Source organism: Octodon degus, unplaced genomic scaffold (genome assembly GCF_000260255.1).
Source record: "Octodon degus isolate 3935 unplaced genomic scaffold, OctDeg1.0 scaffold00029, whole genome shotgun sequence".
Taxonomy (NCBI): domain Eukaryota; kingdom Metazoa; phylum Chordata; class Mammalia; order Rodentia; family Octodontidae; genus Octodon; species Octodon degus.
Window position 1 is genome coordinate 6,614,031 of NW_004524605.1, and position 18,638 is coordinate 6,632,668.

Genomic DNA, 18,638 nt, shown 5'->3' on the forward strand with positions numbered 1-18,638 from the left:
ACTATCTCACCGTGGGTTCCTGCTGCTGGTCAGAGGCCCAGGGGGGTCCAGATTTTAGCAGAGAGAATGTGACTCCAAGGGCTCAGGACCTGACAGAGGAGGTTGAGATGTCTGGAGCCCGTGGTGAGAAGTGCTGTACCAAGGTGGGGTCAGTTTTCCCTCACAGTGCAGCACGGGAGCTGTTCCTCGCTTTGTTTCTTCAACCAAAGCTTGGCTGCTGCGTCTCCCATGCACGCTGCTGATGCTTCAAGATCTTTTTGTGTTTTTCCATCGGGAGGATAGAGAGCCTGCTGTCTGGACTCTCCATCCCAAGTGGCAGGGTGAAGTCAAGGTGGAGCGCCATCCAGTGCCTCTGTTGTCTGCCTGCACACCGGTCCTGGCCCCCTAGGATGCACTGCGCTCCCTGGCTGTGTACGGCCAGAGTTGGCATGCAGGAAGCTGATGCAAGTGGAGAAGCTGTTTGTGCTTGTGTGGGGGTCCCCTGCAGCTGGGGCAGGGCAGTGCCAAAGGCCCCTGTGGGATGCAGAGCCTGGCATCTCCTGGACAGGGTTGCCGCGCTTGGTTGGGGGTGAGGGGTGCGCAGCGCAGACCACTACGCCTCCCAGCCACAAGCACTGCCAGGCAGCAGTGAGGAGATGGCACAGGCAGGTTGGGATGACCGTCAGTGTGCCACTGTGGCTGGTGTACTTCCCTAGGGCCCTGTGCTTTGGCCACCGTGGAGGAAGGGCCCCTGGTGTGACTGAGGAAGCAGCGAGGGTCAGCGGAGGGAAGCAGGCGTCTGGGAACTGGGCTCGGGGTTGGGGCTGAGCCCCCAGGTCCTTGGTTAAGTCACACTGTGGCCAGCACCTTTGTTTCTCTGACCTGACGGCTGTCCCCGGCAGTAGGGGCTTGTTTTGGGGACCAAGAGCAGCTGTTGCTGTCTCTCCTTGCCTGTGTTTTACTTTTGGAGACCAGTGAGCCAGAGGCCTGTGGCCAGGACCCTGCCGGCTGTCACACACTGCCCTCTAGTGACAGGAAGACAGGGCTGGCCTGGGCCAGGGGCCTCTGGCTCTTGGTCAGTCCTGTCAAACCTCTCAGGGCTTCCTGGTGGGACTGATGAGCACTGGTGTCCCTGGTTCTGAAAGTGTCATTTCTCATGCTGTGACTTGGGCTTGTTAGCCTGTCTAGTAAAGGAAAACATGCTTTTGGAGACTTCTGAGGACACAGCGTGCCTGTTTCCCAATGATGCTACTGTGTGGGCTCTTAATTTTGCATTTCCCTGTGCTTGCTCTCTTTTCTCATCACTTTCTCAAAGGTTCTGCCTCTTGAAAACAAAATGAAGGATCCGCAGAAATTCCCATTCATCCTGTACCTGGGCATGGCCATTGTCACCATCGTCTACATCAGCCTGGGGTCCTTGGGGTACTTACAATTTGGAGCCAGTATCCAAGGCAGCATCACCCTCAACCTCCCCAACTGCTGGTAGGTGGGAGAGGATGGACACTTGGGGGCACGGCTGTCCTCAAAAGCATGGGGGCTGGAAGGTGCTGGACTCTTCCCTTTGCTTCCTCTTAAACTGGCCTATCATCACATTGTTCTCTTTGGCCGCCCAGCCCGCCCTACCTGTGGTGTGGGTGGCTGAGCCCCATGACGGCTTACACTGAGCAGCTGACTGATAGACCATTTCGCCTGGGAAGTCCTGAGCCCAGAAGGGCCAAGGTCTGCTCTGTTTGCCTTAAGCTGTTCCAAATCAATGATGAGAGAGCAGGGCAAGACCCATAGCTTCTGAAGTGTCCCTTCCTCAGCAGTCGCAGGCTGGGCAAGCAGGTAGATTCACTGTGGGTGGCGGGCACCAGGAATCTTTGTCTTTAGCTCGTGGACTTCCTGTAGGGCAACACTGAGGCAGAGTGAAAGGCTTTCTAGAAAGGCAGATGTCAGCTGGGTAAGGTGGTGCATGACTCATCCCAGCTACGTGGGAGGCTGAGGCAAGAGGACGCCAGGCTAAGATTGTGCCACAATGCAGCACTCAGGAGACACTAAGGAAAGAAAAAAAATGGGCCAGGGATGTAGCTCTGTGTGAAGGCCCTCGTTCCAGTATCAGATAGACAGGTGGGTGGGTGGGTGGGTGGATGGATGGATGGATGGATGGATGGATGGATGGATAGATAGATAGATAGATAGATAGATAGATAGATAGAGCTGGGAATATGAAACACTTGTCTAGCACACATGAGACCCTGAGTTCAGTGCCCAGCATTGCAAAACTAAAAGGGAGATGACGTAGAAGGTGGTAGGCAGCAGTTCTCTTTTGAAGATTAAAATCTCGTGGAGAGCGGCTGTTTATTGATATGGAGAAGCTTGTCAGTGCCCCAAGGAGTACCAGTAGCCTTTTAGTGGAACCTGGGTGAGCAGCCAGGGTTACTGCCTGCCTTTGTTTGTCTGTTTGTTTGTCTTAGGTATGGGGAATTGAAGTCATGGCCTTGCACTTGCCAAACACATGCTGTGCCTCTGAGCTATATTATCCCCAGCCCCTTTAGTTGTATTTTTAACTTTGACTTTTGAAAGGTTATTTGCCCAGATGGTTATGATAAAGATTTCCAGACGTTCGGTGGGTGTCGGAGAATATTCAGTTTTGCTGCTGCTGTCGGGGCAGCCCCACCTGCACCGCCTTGGTCTCCTTCAGAGCTGCGCAGCGCCTGCGCGCGCATGTGGTGTGTACGCCGAGGGCTGTGTTGAGCCGCATCGCAGCACTCTGGACACACTGCTGCTTCCTGCTGTGTTCACGCAGTAGCACGTCACAGAGATGGCCCGTGTCAGGGCTAGCGTTCTGCCTCGCGGTTTCTAAGAGCTATGTAGTGCCACCATGGTTTATTTAACCAGATTCTCTTTAGCCTTGTGTTTTTAATCCCTCATTCTTCAGTTATGCTGCAAGTGAAGTACTCTGAATGTGTTTCTGTGCATGTGTAAAAGGGCATCTGGGAGGCGAGTTCCCAGAATGCAGCTGCAGGGCCCGAGGCTGCGCCCCGCTGGCAGCTCTCTTCTCTCCCTTGAGGTCTGCGCCACTGAGCCGGCCGCCAGAAATGCGCTCTCTCTGCAGGCTGTACCAGTCGGTGAAGCTGCTCTATTCCATCGGGATCTTTTTCACCTACGGGCTGCAGTTCTACGTCCCAGCTGAGATCATCGTCCCCTTCTTTGTGTCCCGAGCGCCGGAGCCCTGCCAGCTGCTGGTGGACCTGGCCGTGCGCACCGCCATGGTGTGCCTGACGTGTGAGTACCTAGTTGCCGTCTCCCCTACGGGGTGCCCAGTGCCGCGCGCTGCTGTGAGAAGCCCCTGCGCTGTGGGCAGAACCTGGCGGCTGCTCCCTTCCCATGCGAGCCACCTGCAGACAGCGTGGGGAGGACGCTCAGGCATGGGGAAGGCGGACAGGAGTTTGTAACAGGCAGGAGGGCCGCGCAGAGGTTGCAGCTCCAGGTAAATGCACGTGGTTACTGTCCGGTCGGAGAGAGGTGGAGTCTGCAAGGGGGCTGCCTGTCCCGGGACACAGTGAGGACAGGTCCCTTTGATAGATAGAGGATATGTGTTGTTTTTCAGATAGTTCTTCCTTTTGAACTGGATTTTTTTTTTTCACCGTTCCCTAGGAACTGGGGTGGTAGATATTTTTATGTCTATCTTACAAAGTCCTTTTCTTAGACAATGTCTGGTAATATACCTCGATGCTTTATTCTTTCTGTCTTAGCCCCTTTCCCCAACCACTTTCCAAGAGCTGTTAGAAAAGAATATGACCTTGTTTGCTCTTAGCTGAAAACTGACAGAAATCAGTAAAGAAATTAATTTGTTCTTGTTGCTTCTGTGAGTTGGTAAACAAGGGAATCCCTGGGGAGAGCAAAAGGTCCAGGACATCTAATTTAAATTTCTAGGAGACTTGCAGTAATTTTCCAAATAAAGTGCTTCAAGTATGTATTTATCATTGTTGGCATTTTTATTTTAGTTTTTACTTTTTTGAGACAAGAACCTCTTGCTTATTCTATTGAGGCTTCCTTGGGGATTTTTTTACTCAGTTTCAGTCTCTGGAATAAAGATCGGTCGGTGTGGTTTCTAATCAAACCTGAGCTGACTGTTTTAGCAAAGACTAAAGTGAATGTTCGCTAGCATTTGCTCCTAGGCTGGGAAATCACCACAGGTGACCTTACTGGTTGCTTGTTAGCAAGTGAAGGACTAGTAAGTGACTGTCCGCCCCTGTCACCCATGCACGCCCGTGTGAGCAGTGGGCTAACTCCGATCCCCCAGAGGACCTCTTCAGGCCTCTGTGGCTCCTGCCTTAATTAGCTTCCAGGATAGTGGGTGAAGGGGCCGGAGAGACGGCTCAGTGGAATAAGCGCTTCCCTGGCAAGCACAAGGGCCTGAGTTCAATCCCAGGTTCCGCCAAAAAAAAAAAAAAAAGGATAGTGGGTAGAAGCACGCCATCGTGGGCCTGAATATGGAAAGAACTCACTGGAGCTGAGGCGGTAGAGGTGAGTGGACAGCTTCCCCACAGAGTTCAGGCCACCAAGCCCCTCTGCTTGGCAGCGGCTTGTGGGGCCCAATTCTAGAACCTAAAGGGTGTTGGTAGTTAAATAATTTACCCTTTTGCGAAGTGGTTCTTATAAAGAAAGTTTTATTTCCAGCACACCCCATGGGAGGCCGAGGTCGCGGGCCTAACAGCCCTCTCCCGTCCTGCAGTGTCTCTTGGTTTGTGCCTCACGCTTCTGGCTTTCCCTGCAGTCTCATCTTCCTTTACAGAGAGACGCCCAAGGTCAGGTCTGCTCTTAATCTTCAGGCGCCTGTGGCTGCTGTCTTTCCCTTCTGTGATCTGTAGTGGCTGTGTGTTGCACCGTCATCCTATTAAGGAGGGCGGTGCTCTGTGTCTGAGAGCTCACGGCCCCTCTTACTTTCCCTGGAGGCTTTGAAGTGGTCGCGGCAGTCAGGAGAGGCCCTTTCAGGTAGCCTCAGCTTCAGTGTGTTTATATGAGTTCATTTTTTTGCTTCTCAGTCCTTTCAGGCCTTTTGGCACAAGGTCTGTGATTGTAAATCTTGATACAATGATTGTGTTCAACTGTGCGTCTCTGCCGCAGCTTGTGTTGCTGCTGCCTCTGGCGCTTATCTTCTTCCCAGCCTTTTCTCAGCTTCCTTGGCTTCCTGTCTCCCAGAGGCTCGAGCAGGAGGGCTCAGCCCACCAGCTCCTTCTTGCAGTTCCACTCTCCCGTCTCCCCAGCCCTCAAGATGACTGTAGCCGATGCCCACCTTCTGTTGCTTAATTCTGGCCCGTTGGAGAGCCAGTCTCAGAGGATGGTACTTGTTGCGTCATCCAACGGACAGGATTTCCTTCTAGCTGCAGCTTTGGAAATGCAGACTTAGCAGGTTGCCTGAGATGGGGAGCCTGGGTAGGAGCCCCTGAGGTGTGATGTGAATACTTTAATTGGATTCCCTGGGGCACGGACCTGTCCTTCAGCAGAGTGAATTCTCGGTGGCATTTGCCATGTGAAACATTTTGCTTTCTTTAGGTCCGAGAAGTTCAGAAACCTATCATAGAACATGTACAACATAAAACCGGCTCTGTTCCGAGGCCCATTCAGACTAGAACGTGCAGCCTCAGAACAGCCCGGACAGGCAGACCCTGGTAGAGCAGCCTGTCTCGTCCTGCAGCTTCCAGGCGTCTTCCGGCCTCTCACCGTGGCAGCCTTGCCATTGCAGCGAAGAGGGAGCTTCTCTAGTGTCCTGTGTGATGCTGAGGTGCTTTCCGGGGGCTGTGGGGGCCTCCGGTTCCTCAGCTGCCCGTAAGCTCTGAGGTTTCTCCCAGTGCCAGAATTCTGTGACTTGGCCTGGGGTTTGGTTTTAAATTTCTACACGAATACTGCTCTAAAAAAGGAAAGTTACTGTGAAAACATTTGGGGACTAAAAATGTTCTCAGTATCCCACTGACCTAACAATAATTTTTATTTTGTATTTTATCTGTCTTAATCCTCATTGGTACATTGCAGAAATCTTTGCAATCATGGGATATGCATAACTTCGTTCTCATTTTACTTCATGTTAACATCTTGAGGGCCGGCCAAATAGCTCAGAGGATTAAAGCGCCTGCAAGCAGAGGCAGGGGCTAGGGGTTTGATCCCTGGGCCTGCCATGCTGGCCCCACCCCCGGGGTGCGCTGAGACAGCCATTGAGACGATGTGGTGGCGCACACCTTTAATCCCAGCAGGCGGATCACTGTGAGTCTGATCTAGTAGTGAGACCTTGAACACTCTGTAGACACTTCCCTAAAATTAAAAAAAAAAAAAAAAAAAATATATATATATATATATATATATATATATCATCATGAACACACACATATTCTCTTTGTGTGTGTGTGTGTACCAGGAATTGAACTCTGGACCTCATGCTTTCCAGGTGGACGCCATGCCGCTGAGCTGCATCTCAGGCTCTACATATCCTTCAGTATTTTCCCAGTGCATGGCATTCCATTGTATTTGTAACAGTTTCACTAGACCTTTAACAGATAGGTGTTTCCCTAGCTTTTGTATCTTTTCCTGCTTGTACCCCTACAATCTGTTCAAGAATCTTACTAGTTTTAAAGGTGGATTATTAGGCATTACAAAGCAACAGGACGGGTTTCACCAGCAGGGCTTGAAGTAAAAGAGCAGCAGGAGCCTCCCGGAGCTGCAGGAGCCTGAGTGCTTCTGTAACTGCGTCTGTTCTCCCAAGCGCTTCGCTCTCGTCTTGTGCGTAGGAAGTTGGCTCAGACCCCAGCGTGCCAGGCATTTCCCTTTCTGCGCGTGACCTTTCGTCTCCTGATGGCTCAGCAGCTGTGACCATATTCTTAGTGCGTCTGAACCCACAGGGAAGAGGTTTTGTGACGCGTGGCGGCCTCTTGACTCATCCTGTGGCCCAGTGCAGTTGCCCTCGTCCCCCATTCTGCTGCTGTGGTAGGGAATCTACTCTCATCTTTCCTAAGCGAGCCGTTGCTGCCCCTGGAATGCGCCCACTGTGGGGCGCTGGGCTCGATGCCAGCGTGGCTTGGGCATCCTGCTCTTCCTCTTCCCCAGCCGTAGGCGCGGGGCCTCACTTTTCGTGCTTTCTCCTGTTTCGTTTTCCAGGTCAGGCCTGGCTTAGGGTCCGGCCGCACCCCTTGCCGAGCCAGGGCAGCAAGAGAGTTTCCTTTGCAGCCCTGTGAGGAGAAGCATGTGTGTCCTTGTGACTCTCTCCTAAGGGCACGAGGCGTGCGTGTGCATCTCCCTTGAGGTAAAAACAAGGACAAGCTTTAGGTTCCTTGTAGATACCATGAAGTGGGAAACCTCTGTTCTGCTGTGAGAAATGCTTCTGATGGGCAGGCTTCTGCTTCTGTTCCCTCTGAGCCCTCGTCTGCCACCGGGTGGAGACACCTCCAGCTGCACTCCCCTCTGGTCACCAAGTATGCACCTGAGCTTCCAGCTTAATGTGAGAGGGTAAGGTGACAGGCCCTCCAGGCTGGCAGGGATGCGCCTCGGACTCACCTGCGGGGCTCTGTCCTCTGAACAGGCTCAGGTGTCCCTGCAGACGCACTGCCTGTGAAGGTGCCAAGCCAGGCAGGTGGGAGCTGCCTGTTCACACAGCCATGTGTCCTGGGACAGGAATGCCAGCCTGTCCTTGCCACTCTTGGGCTGCACTGGTGTCTCCCAGCTGCCCATGAGCTGGGGGAAATATCCTGAAAGTGCTCCATGTGACCAAAACTAGATTGTACAGTGACTTGGTTATTTTTCTCTCATTGCTGGGATGAAATATCTGACACCCACAGTTAAGGAAGGAAAGGTTTCTTTAGTTCACAGTCTGTGGAGGTGCCAGTCCATACTCAGCTGGCTCCACGGCAGAGGCCAGCAGTGCATGGTGGCAGAAAACAGCGAAACAGCAAGAGCCAAAAGGGAGGAGCAGGGCACCAGCGGCAGAGGCAGAGCTTCCTTACGTCACGTGCAGGCCGTCTGCCCCTTGGGGGGGCGTCGCACTCACACCCTCCATCCCAGCACTGCCCATGAATCAATCAGATACTCTAGAAGCCGGCCCAGGACTGCCTGAGGCCTTGGGAGCCGTCCAGGCACCGACCCACCATGCGGTCTCTCGCCTGAGTTGGCTGCGACTTCAGCAGGCTTCCAGTGTTAATGCAGTGACGTTACATTGCAGGCGGATAAACTGAGGCTCAGGAGGGTACGCTCCTGTGCCCCGGGCTGCACAGTTCTTTGTAGAGCAGGGACTGCTGCTAAGACCGGCAGGCACGTCTGCGTGTGTCGTGTGGTTCTGTGCCCCGCACGCCTTCCGTCACTCATTTCCCTTGGCCACGCCGACCCCACTCTGTGGCTGGGAACAGAATCTCCATCACAGCCTCCTCATGCTGCGCGCCTCCATCCCCACACCACCCCTCCCTGGGGCCCAGTTCTGACTGCTGCCCCCATAGAGCCCCTGGTACCATCACCATGAGGTTGATGCCAGGCACGGGGAGCCTGGAACCCAGAGAGGGTCTGAGTGGCCATTAGGGTCACCTAGCAGGTCAGCTGCCAGGGAACCTCATGTTACCCATAGCGAGAAACGGCATTTTGTGACCAGCTTGCAGTTTTCATCTCAAGTTTTGCTCCATATTCAGCCCTCAGGACTTGGGGGCTGTCGCCAACTCTGGTGATTTTAAAAAGAGCTGAGCTCTGAGACTTTTTGTTTTCCTAACTTTCAGGGCAAGTTAAAAGCCTGCATCGTTTGTCTGCTTTCCAAAGGCTTGAGATCAGTGGAGAGACTCATGGGACAACAGATGGGAAAGAGGAAGGACTGTCCCAGGGTACAGAGTGGGATCTGAGGGGCCTGGGGGACCTGGGGTGCCCTGTCCTGTTCCCCTTTGAAATCAAGCTTGGAAACCCTTGCTGTGGCCTACGGCAGCATCTCAGAGCTGCCCCAGGGCCATCTCTGTTGGACCCTTGTGCTGCATCCCTGGGAAGCGGTGAGTGTCTTCTCCCCGCTTCTTCATAGACAGGAGCTTCCTGCTCACCTGCCAGACCGCCGGTGTTCCTCCTTCTGCAGAAATCCTGTGCTTTCCAGCTCCTGGGGTCTCCAGGTCTCCTCGGACAGAGGTGCTGGATTTAGTCCTGGCTTTGTCCCTCAATTGCTGACCTCCGTAGGCCTCTGTTTCCCTGGTGATCACAGACACCCCACCCAGCTGAGTGGGTGCATAGCAGTGGTGGCTGGCTGCTAGGCGCGAGTCCCTGGGCACTGGAGGGTGGAGACTTTGAAGTGTAGCTTGTGTGAATGGGGAGTCCAGCTGATGGCAGTTCCTGTGGCGCTGTGGCTGGTGGCTGCTGTGCCAGGCAGCAGAGCCACAGGGCAGGTGTGAGACGGGTGGCCCAGATCTGACCCTCCTTGCCTCATTGCTGGGAGTGCAATCCCAGTCTGAAGGGAGAGATTTCCTGTGCCACCTGGTCCTCTTGTCTGGTGCTTAGCCAGAGAATCAGTGACTGATCCAGACGGTGGCGGTGGTGGTGGCCTCATGGGACCAAGATGTCCTGGCAACCTCTACCATGGGGCCTCTTCCTCAGAGCGACGTGACTACATTGTTGCTCTGTGGAGTTGGACCCACACTGCCTGCGTAGAAGGCAGCTGTGCTGTAGGAATCAGGGGAAAGAAGCCCCAGATCGCTGTCGGCACACTCAGGGTGTCCATTTGCAGCCCACTGCGGGGAGAGGGCACCCTCCAGTCTGTACCTGACAACTGACAAGGTGATGCGCTGTTCACGGGTGACCCGATGAACACTGGCAACAGTGTCTGTTATCCCCGCCGTGCACCAGGTCCTGCAGAACGTCATGACAGGGATGGCGTCATGACAGGGATGGCGTCTGTAGAAAAGGGGAAGCAGCTGGTTTTCTCCTCAGGCCAGCGGGAAACCTGGAGAAAATGAGTAAAAGAACCTACCAGCACTTGGATGCAGCGTCTAATTCCAGCACCCACGGTCCTCAGTGAGCCTATGACGTATTGGCTCAGCTGTTGGAAAGATCAGTGACACAAGAGCAAGAGACACGGGCCCCCATGGGCACATGGTGGAATGCGGCCCGTGTGCTCCTCTCCTTTTTGCTTTAAATAGTGTCCACAGGCCTGTAAGTGGTGGGTGTGGTCGGTTTAGAAGCAGGGTACCACCCACCATTCATCGTCCCCCTCTGCTTGGCCTCCCCTCAGCCTGACAAGGAAAGCGAGGCACTGCGTGGAGGCTTGGTCAATGGCCAGCCTGCACATGCAGCTTCTTTCCCACCTGTGTGAAAATGCTCATGGCTCAATCATGATAGTCAGAAGGAGGAGGATTTCTCCCCTTGTTTTGTTTAAGTTTTGGTACAGGGATATAGCTCAAAGGCACAGTGCCTACCTGGCAAGGGCAAGGTTGTGAGGTCAATTCCAAGTACCAAAAAAAAGAAGAAAAGTCTAGAGCTAGGTGTGGTGGCACACATCTATAATCCAAGCATTCAGAAGGCTGAGGCAGGAGGATTATTGTCAGTTTAAGACCAGCCAGGGCTACATGGTGATTTCAAGGTCAGCCCGAACTGCATAGCGAAACCCTGTCTCAAAAAGACAAAACCAACAAACAAAAACACAAAATTTTTGGGTACTGGGGATCAAACCCAGATGTGCCCTGTCACTGAGCTACATCTCCAGGCCTTTTTATTTTTAATTTTGAGACAAGGTCTTACTAAGGTGCCTAAGCAGGGATTCACACTTGGGATCCTCCTGCCTGAGCCTTGCTTAGTGCTGAGATTACAGGCATGTATCACCATACCTAGCTCCTCTTCTGCTTCTTGCAGCTGAGATGTGTGTGTTAGATAGGCAGTCGGGTGGTGGTAAGGTAATGACCCTTGCCGGGAAGTGGTCTGCCCCTGTAAGGATCTGCTGGTCTTTCAATGTGATCCATTGTAATCCAGGGAGAAACAGTGGCAGGAATGAGGAAAAGATAGACAAGAAGGCAAGAGCTGGGTTGGGTGGTGGCCTATCTACCTGGTTGGCAAAACGACCCCTGGCACAACTATAGGGGCGTTTATACCTTTGCAAAGTAGTGTCACATTACACAAGGTTGCCTAGTGACTAATAGCTGACATTGACCAGTCAGGATGCTTCTGTCAGGACTCAGGTAGTTTGAATGCTTTAGGCACTGAGGCCTAGTCCCTCTGTCACACACTGACTGATTTCCACCTTCCGTGGCTCTCACTGTGTCCCCGTTTCCTGCTCTGTAGTCTCACTTGATTGGTACAGACCAGATCACCCTGGAATGGAGTTTGGTTCTTTTCTTTAGAAAAAGGAAAGCCACAGGGGCCAGGAGAGCCTGGTTATTCCATGTCTTGTCTGTGTTCTAGTCAGTGGAGGGGAAGGTTGGGTTGGATTGTGTCCAAGAGCTCTTAGTGCCTCCATTCTGTCATCGGGCCAGCTGCAGACTTGCTGAGGAGCGAGGCATTCTCTGGCTCGGGCCAGGCTGACCATGTGTGTGCTCTCTCCACAGGCATCCTGGCCGTCCTCATCCCGCGCCTGGACCTGGTCATTTCCCTGGTGGGCTCCGTGAGCAGCAGCGCCCTGGCCCTTGTCATCCCGCCGCTCCTGGAGGTCATCACCTATTCCTCTGAGGGCCTCGGCCCCCTCACGCTCGCCAAGGACGCCCTCATCAGCATCCTGGGCTTCGTGGGCTTCGTGGTGGGGACCTACGAGTCCCTCGCTGAGCTGATCCAGCCCACAGCTGCCCCAATGTCCACCAACTCCTCCAGGGCCTTTGCCTATGGAGCCGGGCTGCTTCTCTGACCAGCCTGCTCCACCCAGGTGTTGCAGCACCTGTTTGTCCCCAGCGCCTTGTGTGGCCCAGATGGGCAAAGTGGTGTGGTTCTCTGCCTGACACTGGGTGCCCAGGCCCAGGTGAGAGGCGGGGAGCAGGGAGGGTTGGTCCCAGGCACATGGTTGCACTAGTGACAGCGGTGTTGACACTCATTGTACTTCCTGTGAAGCCGACCTTGTCACCCTGTGCTGCAGGTAGCCTCCCTCCCGTAGTGTGTGTGTGTGTGTGTGTGTGTATGTGTGTGTGTGTGTGTGTGTGTGTGTCTCTGTCTCTCTCTTAGCCCGGGTGCGTCTGCCTCTGTCCCACCGGTGCACCCTAGGCATTCCCCTTGCACGGCTCACTTTGTGTAAACACCTCAGCGTCTCTCACCTCACGACCCCTCCCTTTCTGGGCCAGGCCTTGGCGTGTGCAGGGGCCTCGCCGCCTTCCTCCTGCTGCCCCAGGCACTGGACCTCAGGGTTTTTCCACCGGCTCAACCCTCCGGGGGCATCTGGACCTACCTCATGGTCGAAAACCAGGCCCTGAAAGTTTGTAATCTTTATCCTTCCTATCGCGTTGGCCCTGGGCCCATCTCCCCTTCGCGTTCCTCTGTGTAGGTCGCCATCCTGTGTCCTTCATTGCATTCACTCTGAAAAGACATGCAGTGCTGCCAACATGGGAAATATTTATATTATTTAAGATTACATTTTTGTTTTTAGGTTCTGACTCTCAATCTGGGGCCCTTAAGAATTGTTTCTTCCTCTGCAAACTTTGACTCAGCCTTTGACTTGCCCCCAGTGGTGTGTGGAGGCGCTGTGGGTCCACCTCTGGGCAGCGTCACCTACGCCCTCCCTGCCCCCAGCCGGATTGTCTGTGGAGCCCACAGAACAGCAGCTGGGCGGCGGCTGCTTTGTGCTTCTAGCCCAGCTTTCGCCTCAGCCTTGCCTTGCTGTGGTGCCGGGAAGACTCCCACTTGCTGCTGTGGGTGGGAAGCCAGGTCAGCTGGAGTCCGCCTCAGCCCATCCACACTACGCAGCAGGGTACGTGGTCATCGGTTACACATGGGGCCTGCTTGGCAAAGGCACGCAGAACACTAAGGAGCCCCGCATCCTTCCCCAGCCCCTCCCTGCCTGCCGCACACAGCCTGGGAGGCGACCTCGAGGTCAGTCTGCAGCCCTGGTAGGAAGCTGACCTCAGGGGCAGAGGGCTCCTCTGCCTTGCCCAGGACTGCTGCTGCCTCCCTCAGGCTGTGCTTCAGGAGTCTCGAGGCTCCCCTCTCCCCAGCTGTGTGTGCAGCCGGGCAGCACCCTTGGCCCCTCCACCCCTCACCAGGCCTTGGCTTGCCTGGAGATGGGATTTGCCTTGAGAGTTGGTGGAGAGAGAACTGCAAGAATACATCAGGTTTTTGCATCGTGTTCCATCCAAGCTTCCATGGGCCGTGGCTCCACCTAGCAACCAGCTTTCTCTTTTTCTTTTGTTGCAAAGCCAGCAGGGTTGCCTTCCAGGTCGAGGCTGGGGAAGACACTGCCTGACCACGGTGACTGCCACCCTGCCTGGCGATGTGTTAAGCATTGTTTACTTATACTCCCCAGGGGTGGCCCTTGCACCCACCCTTTCTGCTTTGGGGTTTTAATAGGTGCTTTGGTGGCTGGGGATTAGAAAGGTACCACCCTCTTGAACCTCAGCTTGGCGGCGGCCCCAGTGGGCTTAGACACTGCCGCTCTGGGCCCTGGCTTGGGCTCCGGCAGCCCACTGCAGTCCTGTTGTAGCCACCCAGACTTGCTTGTAGAATAAAGCTCCCTCCCATGGAAGGGACAGACTTGTGTCCTGCTGCTGGTGCTTTGGTGGAAGCCTCTGAATCCCGGAGCTGCTAGAGGCACAGGTCAGAGGCCCTGGCTAGAGACAGGGTCCCCAGAAGGCAGCCATGGCAGGAGCCCACCTTCTCCGCTGCAGGGAGTGCCCGGGCCAGCTTAGGGTCCCGCTGGTGCCCAGGGTCCTGCAGTCCCAGGCTGCCCTGTGTCTCCTCAGGTGTCCGCTCTGCTTTGCGCTCACTCTGGTCTCCCATAGGAAGAAACCTGATGGCAGTGGCGGGACAGAGCTAGAGGTCTCCAGGATTCAGCCTGTGTCTGTTGTGTGCACCAAAGCCACAGCCTGGAACCTCTGGTCAGGTGCTGCTGCCCTGTGTCCCTAGCGCAACCCGGTTTCTGTGAGGCCAGAGGCAGCTTTCTCAGCGCTCCATCCTGGTCCTTTCCTCTAAATGCTGCTCTTGGGCCCAGGATCCCGGCTCCCGGCTGACAGCGACAGCCTCTTTCACGCAGGCTCCTCACCCAAGGGGCGTGGCCTGGCATTTGCTGTCTGCTCTGCCTGGGGACCGTCACCACTCACAGGTGACATTACTTACATGTGCCGCTGTCTTCTCCCCCGCACAAGCCCAGGCCACACGGGTGTGACTGTGTGGGATGATCTAGCCTGTGCTGTCTCGCTAAGACAGTTCCCAGGAGTCTTAAGGTTGAGAGTGTTGAAAAAATGTTAAAAAAAAAAAAAAACCCAACAACAACTCAGCTTTTTTTCTTCTCACATTTTTCCTTTCTCACTACATTGTCTGTGTTTAACACTACATGTTCACCTCATATGTCTTGAAAGCGAGAAATCTCAGTTCATGTCCGTTTACAGAGCTCTTCCCTGCTGAGCACAAGCCCTGGACCCCGGCCGGTGTTTCCGTCTGTCCGGGGGTCAGAGTGCCACATCCTCCAGGAGGGGACAGCAGGTAGCAGCAGCGGTGGGCCGCGGCCCTCGGGAAGGCGGCTTCGAATCTGTCTTGGAATTTAGTTTTCCAGCGTACATTCCAAATCTCTTGAGTCCATTGAGGGAAAGAAAGTGAAACGGGTTGTCTTTGAAATCATGGCCAGTACTTTCAGGCAGGAGGTGCCACTGTTAGCTGTGTTCTTTGCATTAAATCAGGGTGATGGTGGAAAAGCTGTTTTCTTTGAGTGGTCAATAAAATCAGCAGTTCTGTTCTAAAACCACTTTATGGGTGTGTGAGCAGCCAGAGCTGCCCTTCAGCAGCTCTTGGTGACCGGGCAGCGCCGGGATGTTCCGTGCCTGACAGCTGGGTGTTTCCAGCACGATGATGTGGAGATGTGGCTTGTGCCAGAGCTTGCAATCACATGTTGGATTGTACACATGGGCCACGTCGTAAGCTTTTCTTTTTCAATAAATGATTTTATTTTTTATTTTTGAGAGATTGCAGTTTGTGTCTTTCTTTTCACACGTAAAAAGGCACTGAGTGCCTGTAATCCCAGCAGTCTGGGAGGCTGAGGCAGGGTGCATCACAAGCCTGGACAATTTAGCAATTGAGACCCTATCTCAAAAATTGAAAGTTAAAAAAAAAAAGAACTGAGGATGTAGCTCAGTGAAAGGACCCACATGTCAATCCCCAAATGCTGCAGAAAAAAGTACTGTAATTCAGATTTTGTTAGATCCTAGGTCAAAATAGCCTGTGCCAAGGGTTTGTACAGGGGCAGTAGTGTGGATCCTGGAACCATCCATGGGATCAAGAGGTGCCCAAGGGGAAGACTGGGAAATGCTTTTCTGTTACAAAGCGCTGCCCGCCACGAGTCTCCTGCGCTTGAGGTCGTGAGCAGGAATTTTCAGCCCTCTCTGCACAGCAGAGGTGTGACTGACGGCGAGTTTCATGTCAGCTGGTTCCCACGGGCCTAGTTATCGTCAGGGTATTTTGGAAATTTTAACACCTACATTCATTTGCCTTTATATGAAAATTATCCTTCCCAGTGTGAATGGGCTTCATCCAGGAAGCTGAAGATTAAACTCAGATTTCTCTGCGAACAGAAAGTTGGGTCTCAAGACTACAGCATCAGGCGGGCCAAATAGCTCCGCGGATTGAAGCGCCTGCAAGCTGGCGCAGGGGTCGAGGGCGCCGCCAGGTGGTGCTCGTGGCCCGGCCCGGCCGCGACATCTCGGTCCTGCCCGCGTGTGGGCGGAGCGCGCCTGTCCGGCGCGGTGGGGTCCTGGCCGGGCCGGGCGGCGCCCGCTTCCCCACGCGCTCCTGCCGGGAGCCGCCTGGACAGCCGGACGGCGACCCAGGGGAAGGGAGCCGGGCTTCCAGGAAAGCATCCTTGTTTTCAAATACGACTGCCAGGAAGGTGCAGAAATACACGGCTGTCACAGAATCAGACCTGGAGACCGGCGCTAGCGCGCCCCCTAGAGGCCGGCTTGCACCAGTGTAGCTTTGTCTTTGTCTTCGCCTCACTGATGCCACCTGGCGTCAGCAAGAGGCCCCTTAAAGCTGCTCCTTTGTAAACTCGCTCTGCATCCCAGAAACTCTTGGCAATTACAGTTATTTAAAAACTGTTACATACATTTAATTACTGAATTATTCTATTCATATCCTTTCGCAATTGGCTGCTCCCAGAAAGCTTCCAAGTGCTGGGATTACAGGCGTGTTCCACCTTGCCCAGACTAGAGTGACTTCTTCCAACCTGTATAATTTCCTCGGTTTCATCTAAATTGTTGCTGGTGGGGCTGGCAAGATAGTTCAGCAGACTAAAGCCTGCTTAGGCAAGCTTAAGCAAGCGCGGGAAGCACAGTTCGATCCCTGGCACCACATGCTGTGCCAGGCCCGCCCCCAGGGCAGACTGAGCCGGCCAGAGTCTGGGCATGAGGGCACAGGCCTGTAATCCCAGCTCTGGGGAGGCTGAAAGCAGGATCACCATGAGTCCGAGCTGCACAGTGAGACTGCAACAGCTAAATACATTTTAAAAAAAGAAAAAAAATAAATTGTTGCCGGTGTAAGTGGTTCTTTTTTATTTCGAAGTAGTGTTCCACAGTACTGATTTTTAATCACTCACCCATGGAAGGTGCAGTTTCTAGAATTGGCATTTACTGACACAGCTGTTGTAAATACTTTTGCAAAACTTTCTGCATAAAAGTAAGTTTATTAAACATCATTGGTCATTTGAGAAATGCAAATTAAAACGAGACATGCAAATTAAAACAACACTGAGTTTCCATCCCACTGCAGAAAGACGGACTAACATCAAGAAATCAGCCAATAGCAAATGCTGGAGAGGCTGGGGGAAGAAAGGAGCCCTTCTCCGCTGTTGCGTTGTTGGTGCGAGTGCAGGCTGGTACAACCACTTGGAAATCAGTATGGAGATTCCTCAAAAAGCTAGGATTGGAGATCCCACTCAACCCTGCTGTTCCCCTCTTGCATATTTTTCCAGAAGAACTGAGAATATACCAACCACAGCAATATATGTGCACCCATGTTTATAGCAGCACAACTTGGTATAGCTAAATTTTGGGAACAACCCCAATGCCCGTGAACTGAGGAAAGGAGAAAGAAGATGTGGCATTTTTACACAATGGGCTATTATTCAGTTATAAAAGGGGTAAATCTGAGGCTTTTGTAGGTCAATGGATGCAATTAGAGACCATATTCTGTAGTGAAATAAATCAGACCCGCATGTGCAAACATTACATTGTTTCCTTAATGTGAGAACCTGAAAGAAAAAAAAAATCTGGAGAATACAATAGATACTGGGAAAAGAGAATGAGCTTATTCAAAAGGAAGGAGTTACTGAGCTGAGCAGAAGGATAGGCGAGGGCGTGGGGGAAAGAGATATATCTATGTGTGGAAGCAGGATGGTTTGGACAGCTGTACTGTGGGCTTCTGCTGGTCTAGAGAAAGGAGCTGGTAATGCTTAATTTGTTTTGTCTTCTTTTTTCAATTTTTTTTTCCTTTTTCTCTTCTTAATTTATTATATATTTCTTTTTTTCTTCCAATTTTGCATGTATATATCTGGTAATATGAACAATTCGTTTGAAGACAACACTATGCGTTACAGCAAATGCTGTGAAATTCATATTATTTTGTTTAGTGAAATTCTGTATCATTTGTAAATTTTCTGTTTTAATACCATTTTGTACTCTCTTTAAAGAATTTTTAAAAAGTAATTTTGCATTTCTCTGGGATATATGCACAGGAGTATACTTGTTGGGCCGTGATGGAAAAGCCCACTTTTAGTTTTGAAAGGAACTTCCCAGCCATTTGCACAGTGCTCATCCCAGTCCACATTCCTGCCACGGCGTAGCCAGGGCCTGTTTCCCTGCGTTCTTGTCAGCATTTGCTGGTGTAGCCATTTCCTGTTGCGGCCACGTGTCAGATCTTAGCTATGCTTTGTTGGATTCAGACCTTTAATATTCTCAGGAGCGGGTGTAAATGACAGAGTTCTTTCCATTCTGTGTCCACGGGTTCAGCTGCCATGTATGGGCGATCCCTCGATACTCAGTAATGATGTGAGCTGTGGGTTAGCTCCTGAGGTTTGTCAGTGGCCGTGCTGTCTGCAGGGTGAGGGTTGCATCTCCGTTTTCTTGCCTTTCTCTCTCCCCTCATTAGTGCTTTGTCTTTGAAGAAGGGGCAGGAGGAGTGTCTTTGTTGCTGGTCCTACAGGAAGGCATTCCTTCTGTCACAACTTGGGTGGAAGGTGCAGGTTTTTATAGCAATTCCCTGAATTGTATTGAAGAGTTATTATAAATAGGCACTAAATTTGAATAGGTGGCAACATTTTTGTCTCCTCTAATGTTTTTGTTTTTTCACCTCTTAGAAGGTGGCTTGCTTTCTTCTTTCTTTCTTTCTTTCTTTCTTTCTTTCTTTCTTTCTTTCTTTCTTTCTTTTTTCTTTCTTCTTTCTTTCTTTCTTTCTTTCTTTCTTTCTTCTTTCTTTTTCTTTTTAATTTAGGAAAGAGTCTCACTGTGTAGATCAGACTCAGTGATCCTCCTGTTTACAGCCTCCCAAGTGCTGGGATTACG

At 52.5% G+C, this 18,638-nt stretch overlaps 1 protein-coding gene across 6 annotated transcripts in view; it reads left to right on the top strand.

The window, feature by feature from the left end:
* The window catches only part of LOC101577003 (proton-coupled amino acid transporter 1), a 46,162-nt gene extending 34,111 nt beyond the window's left edge, over positions 1–12,051 (top strand). For all 6 annotated transcript variants that reach the window (XM_023713186.1, XM_023713184.1, XM_023713187.1 and 3 more), the window contains 3 exons: positions 1,295–1,461; positions 3,077–3,246; positions 11,505–12,051. In XM_023713186.1, coding sequence (XP_023568954.1) covers positions 1,295–1,461; positions 3,077–3,246; positions 11,505–11,797 — 630 coding nt within the window. In that variant the 3' untranslated portion in view covers positions 11,798–12,051. The remainder of the gene's footprint in view (positions 1–1,294; positions 1,462–3,076; positions 3,247–11,504) is intronic.
* The last annotated feature ends 6,587 nt before the right edge of the window (positions 12,052–18,638 follow it).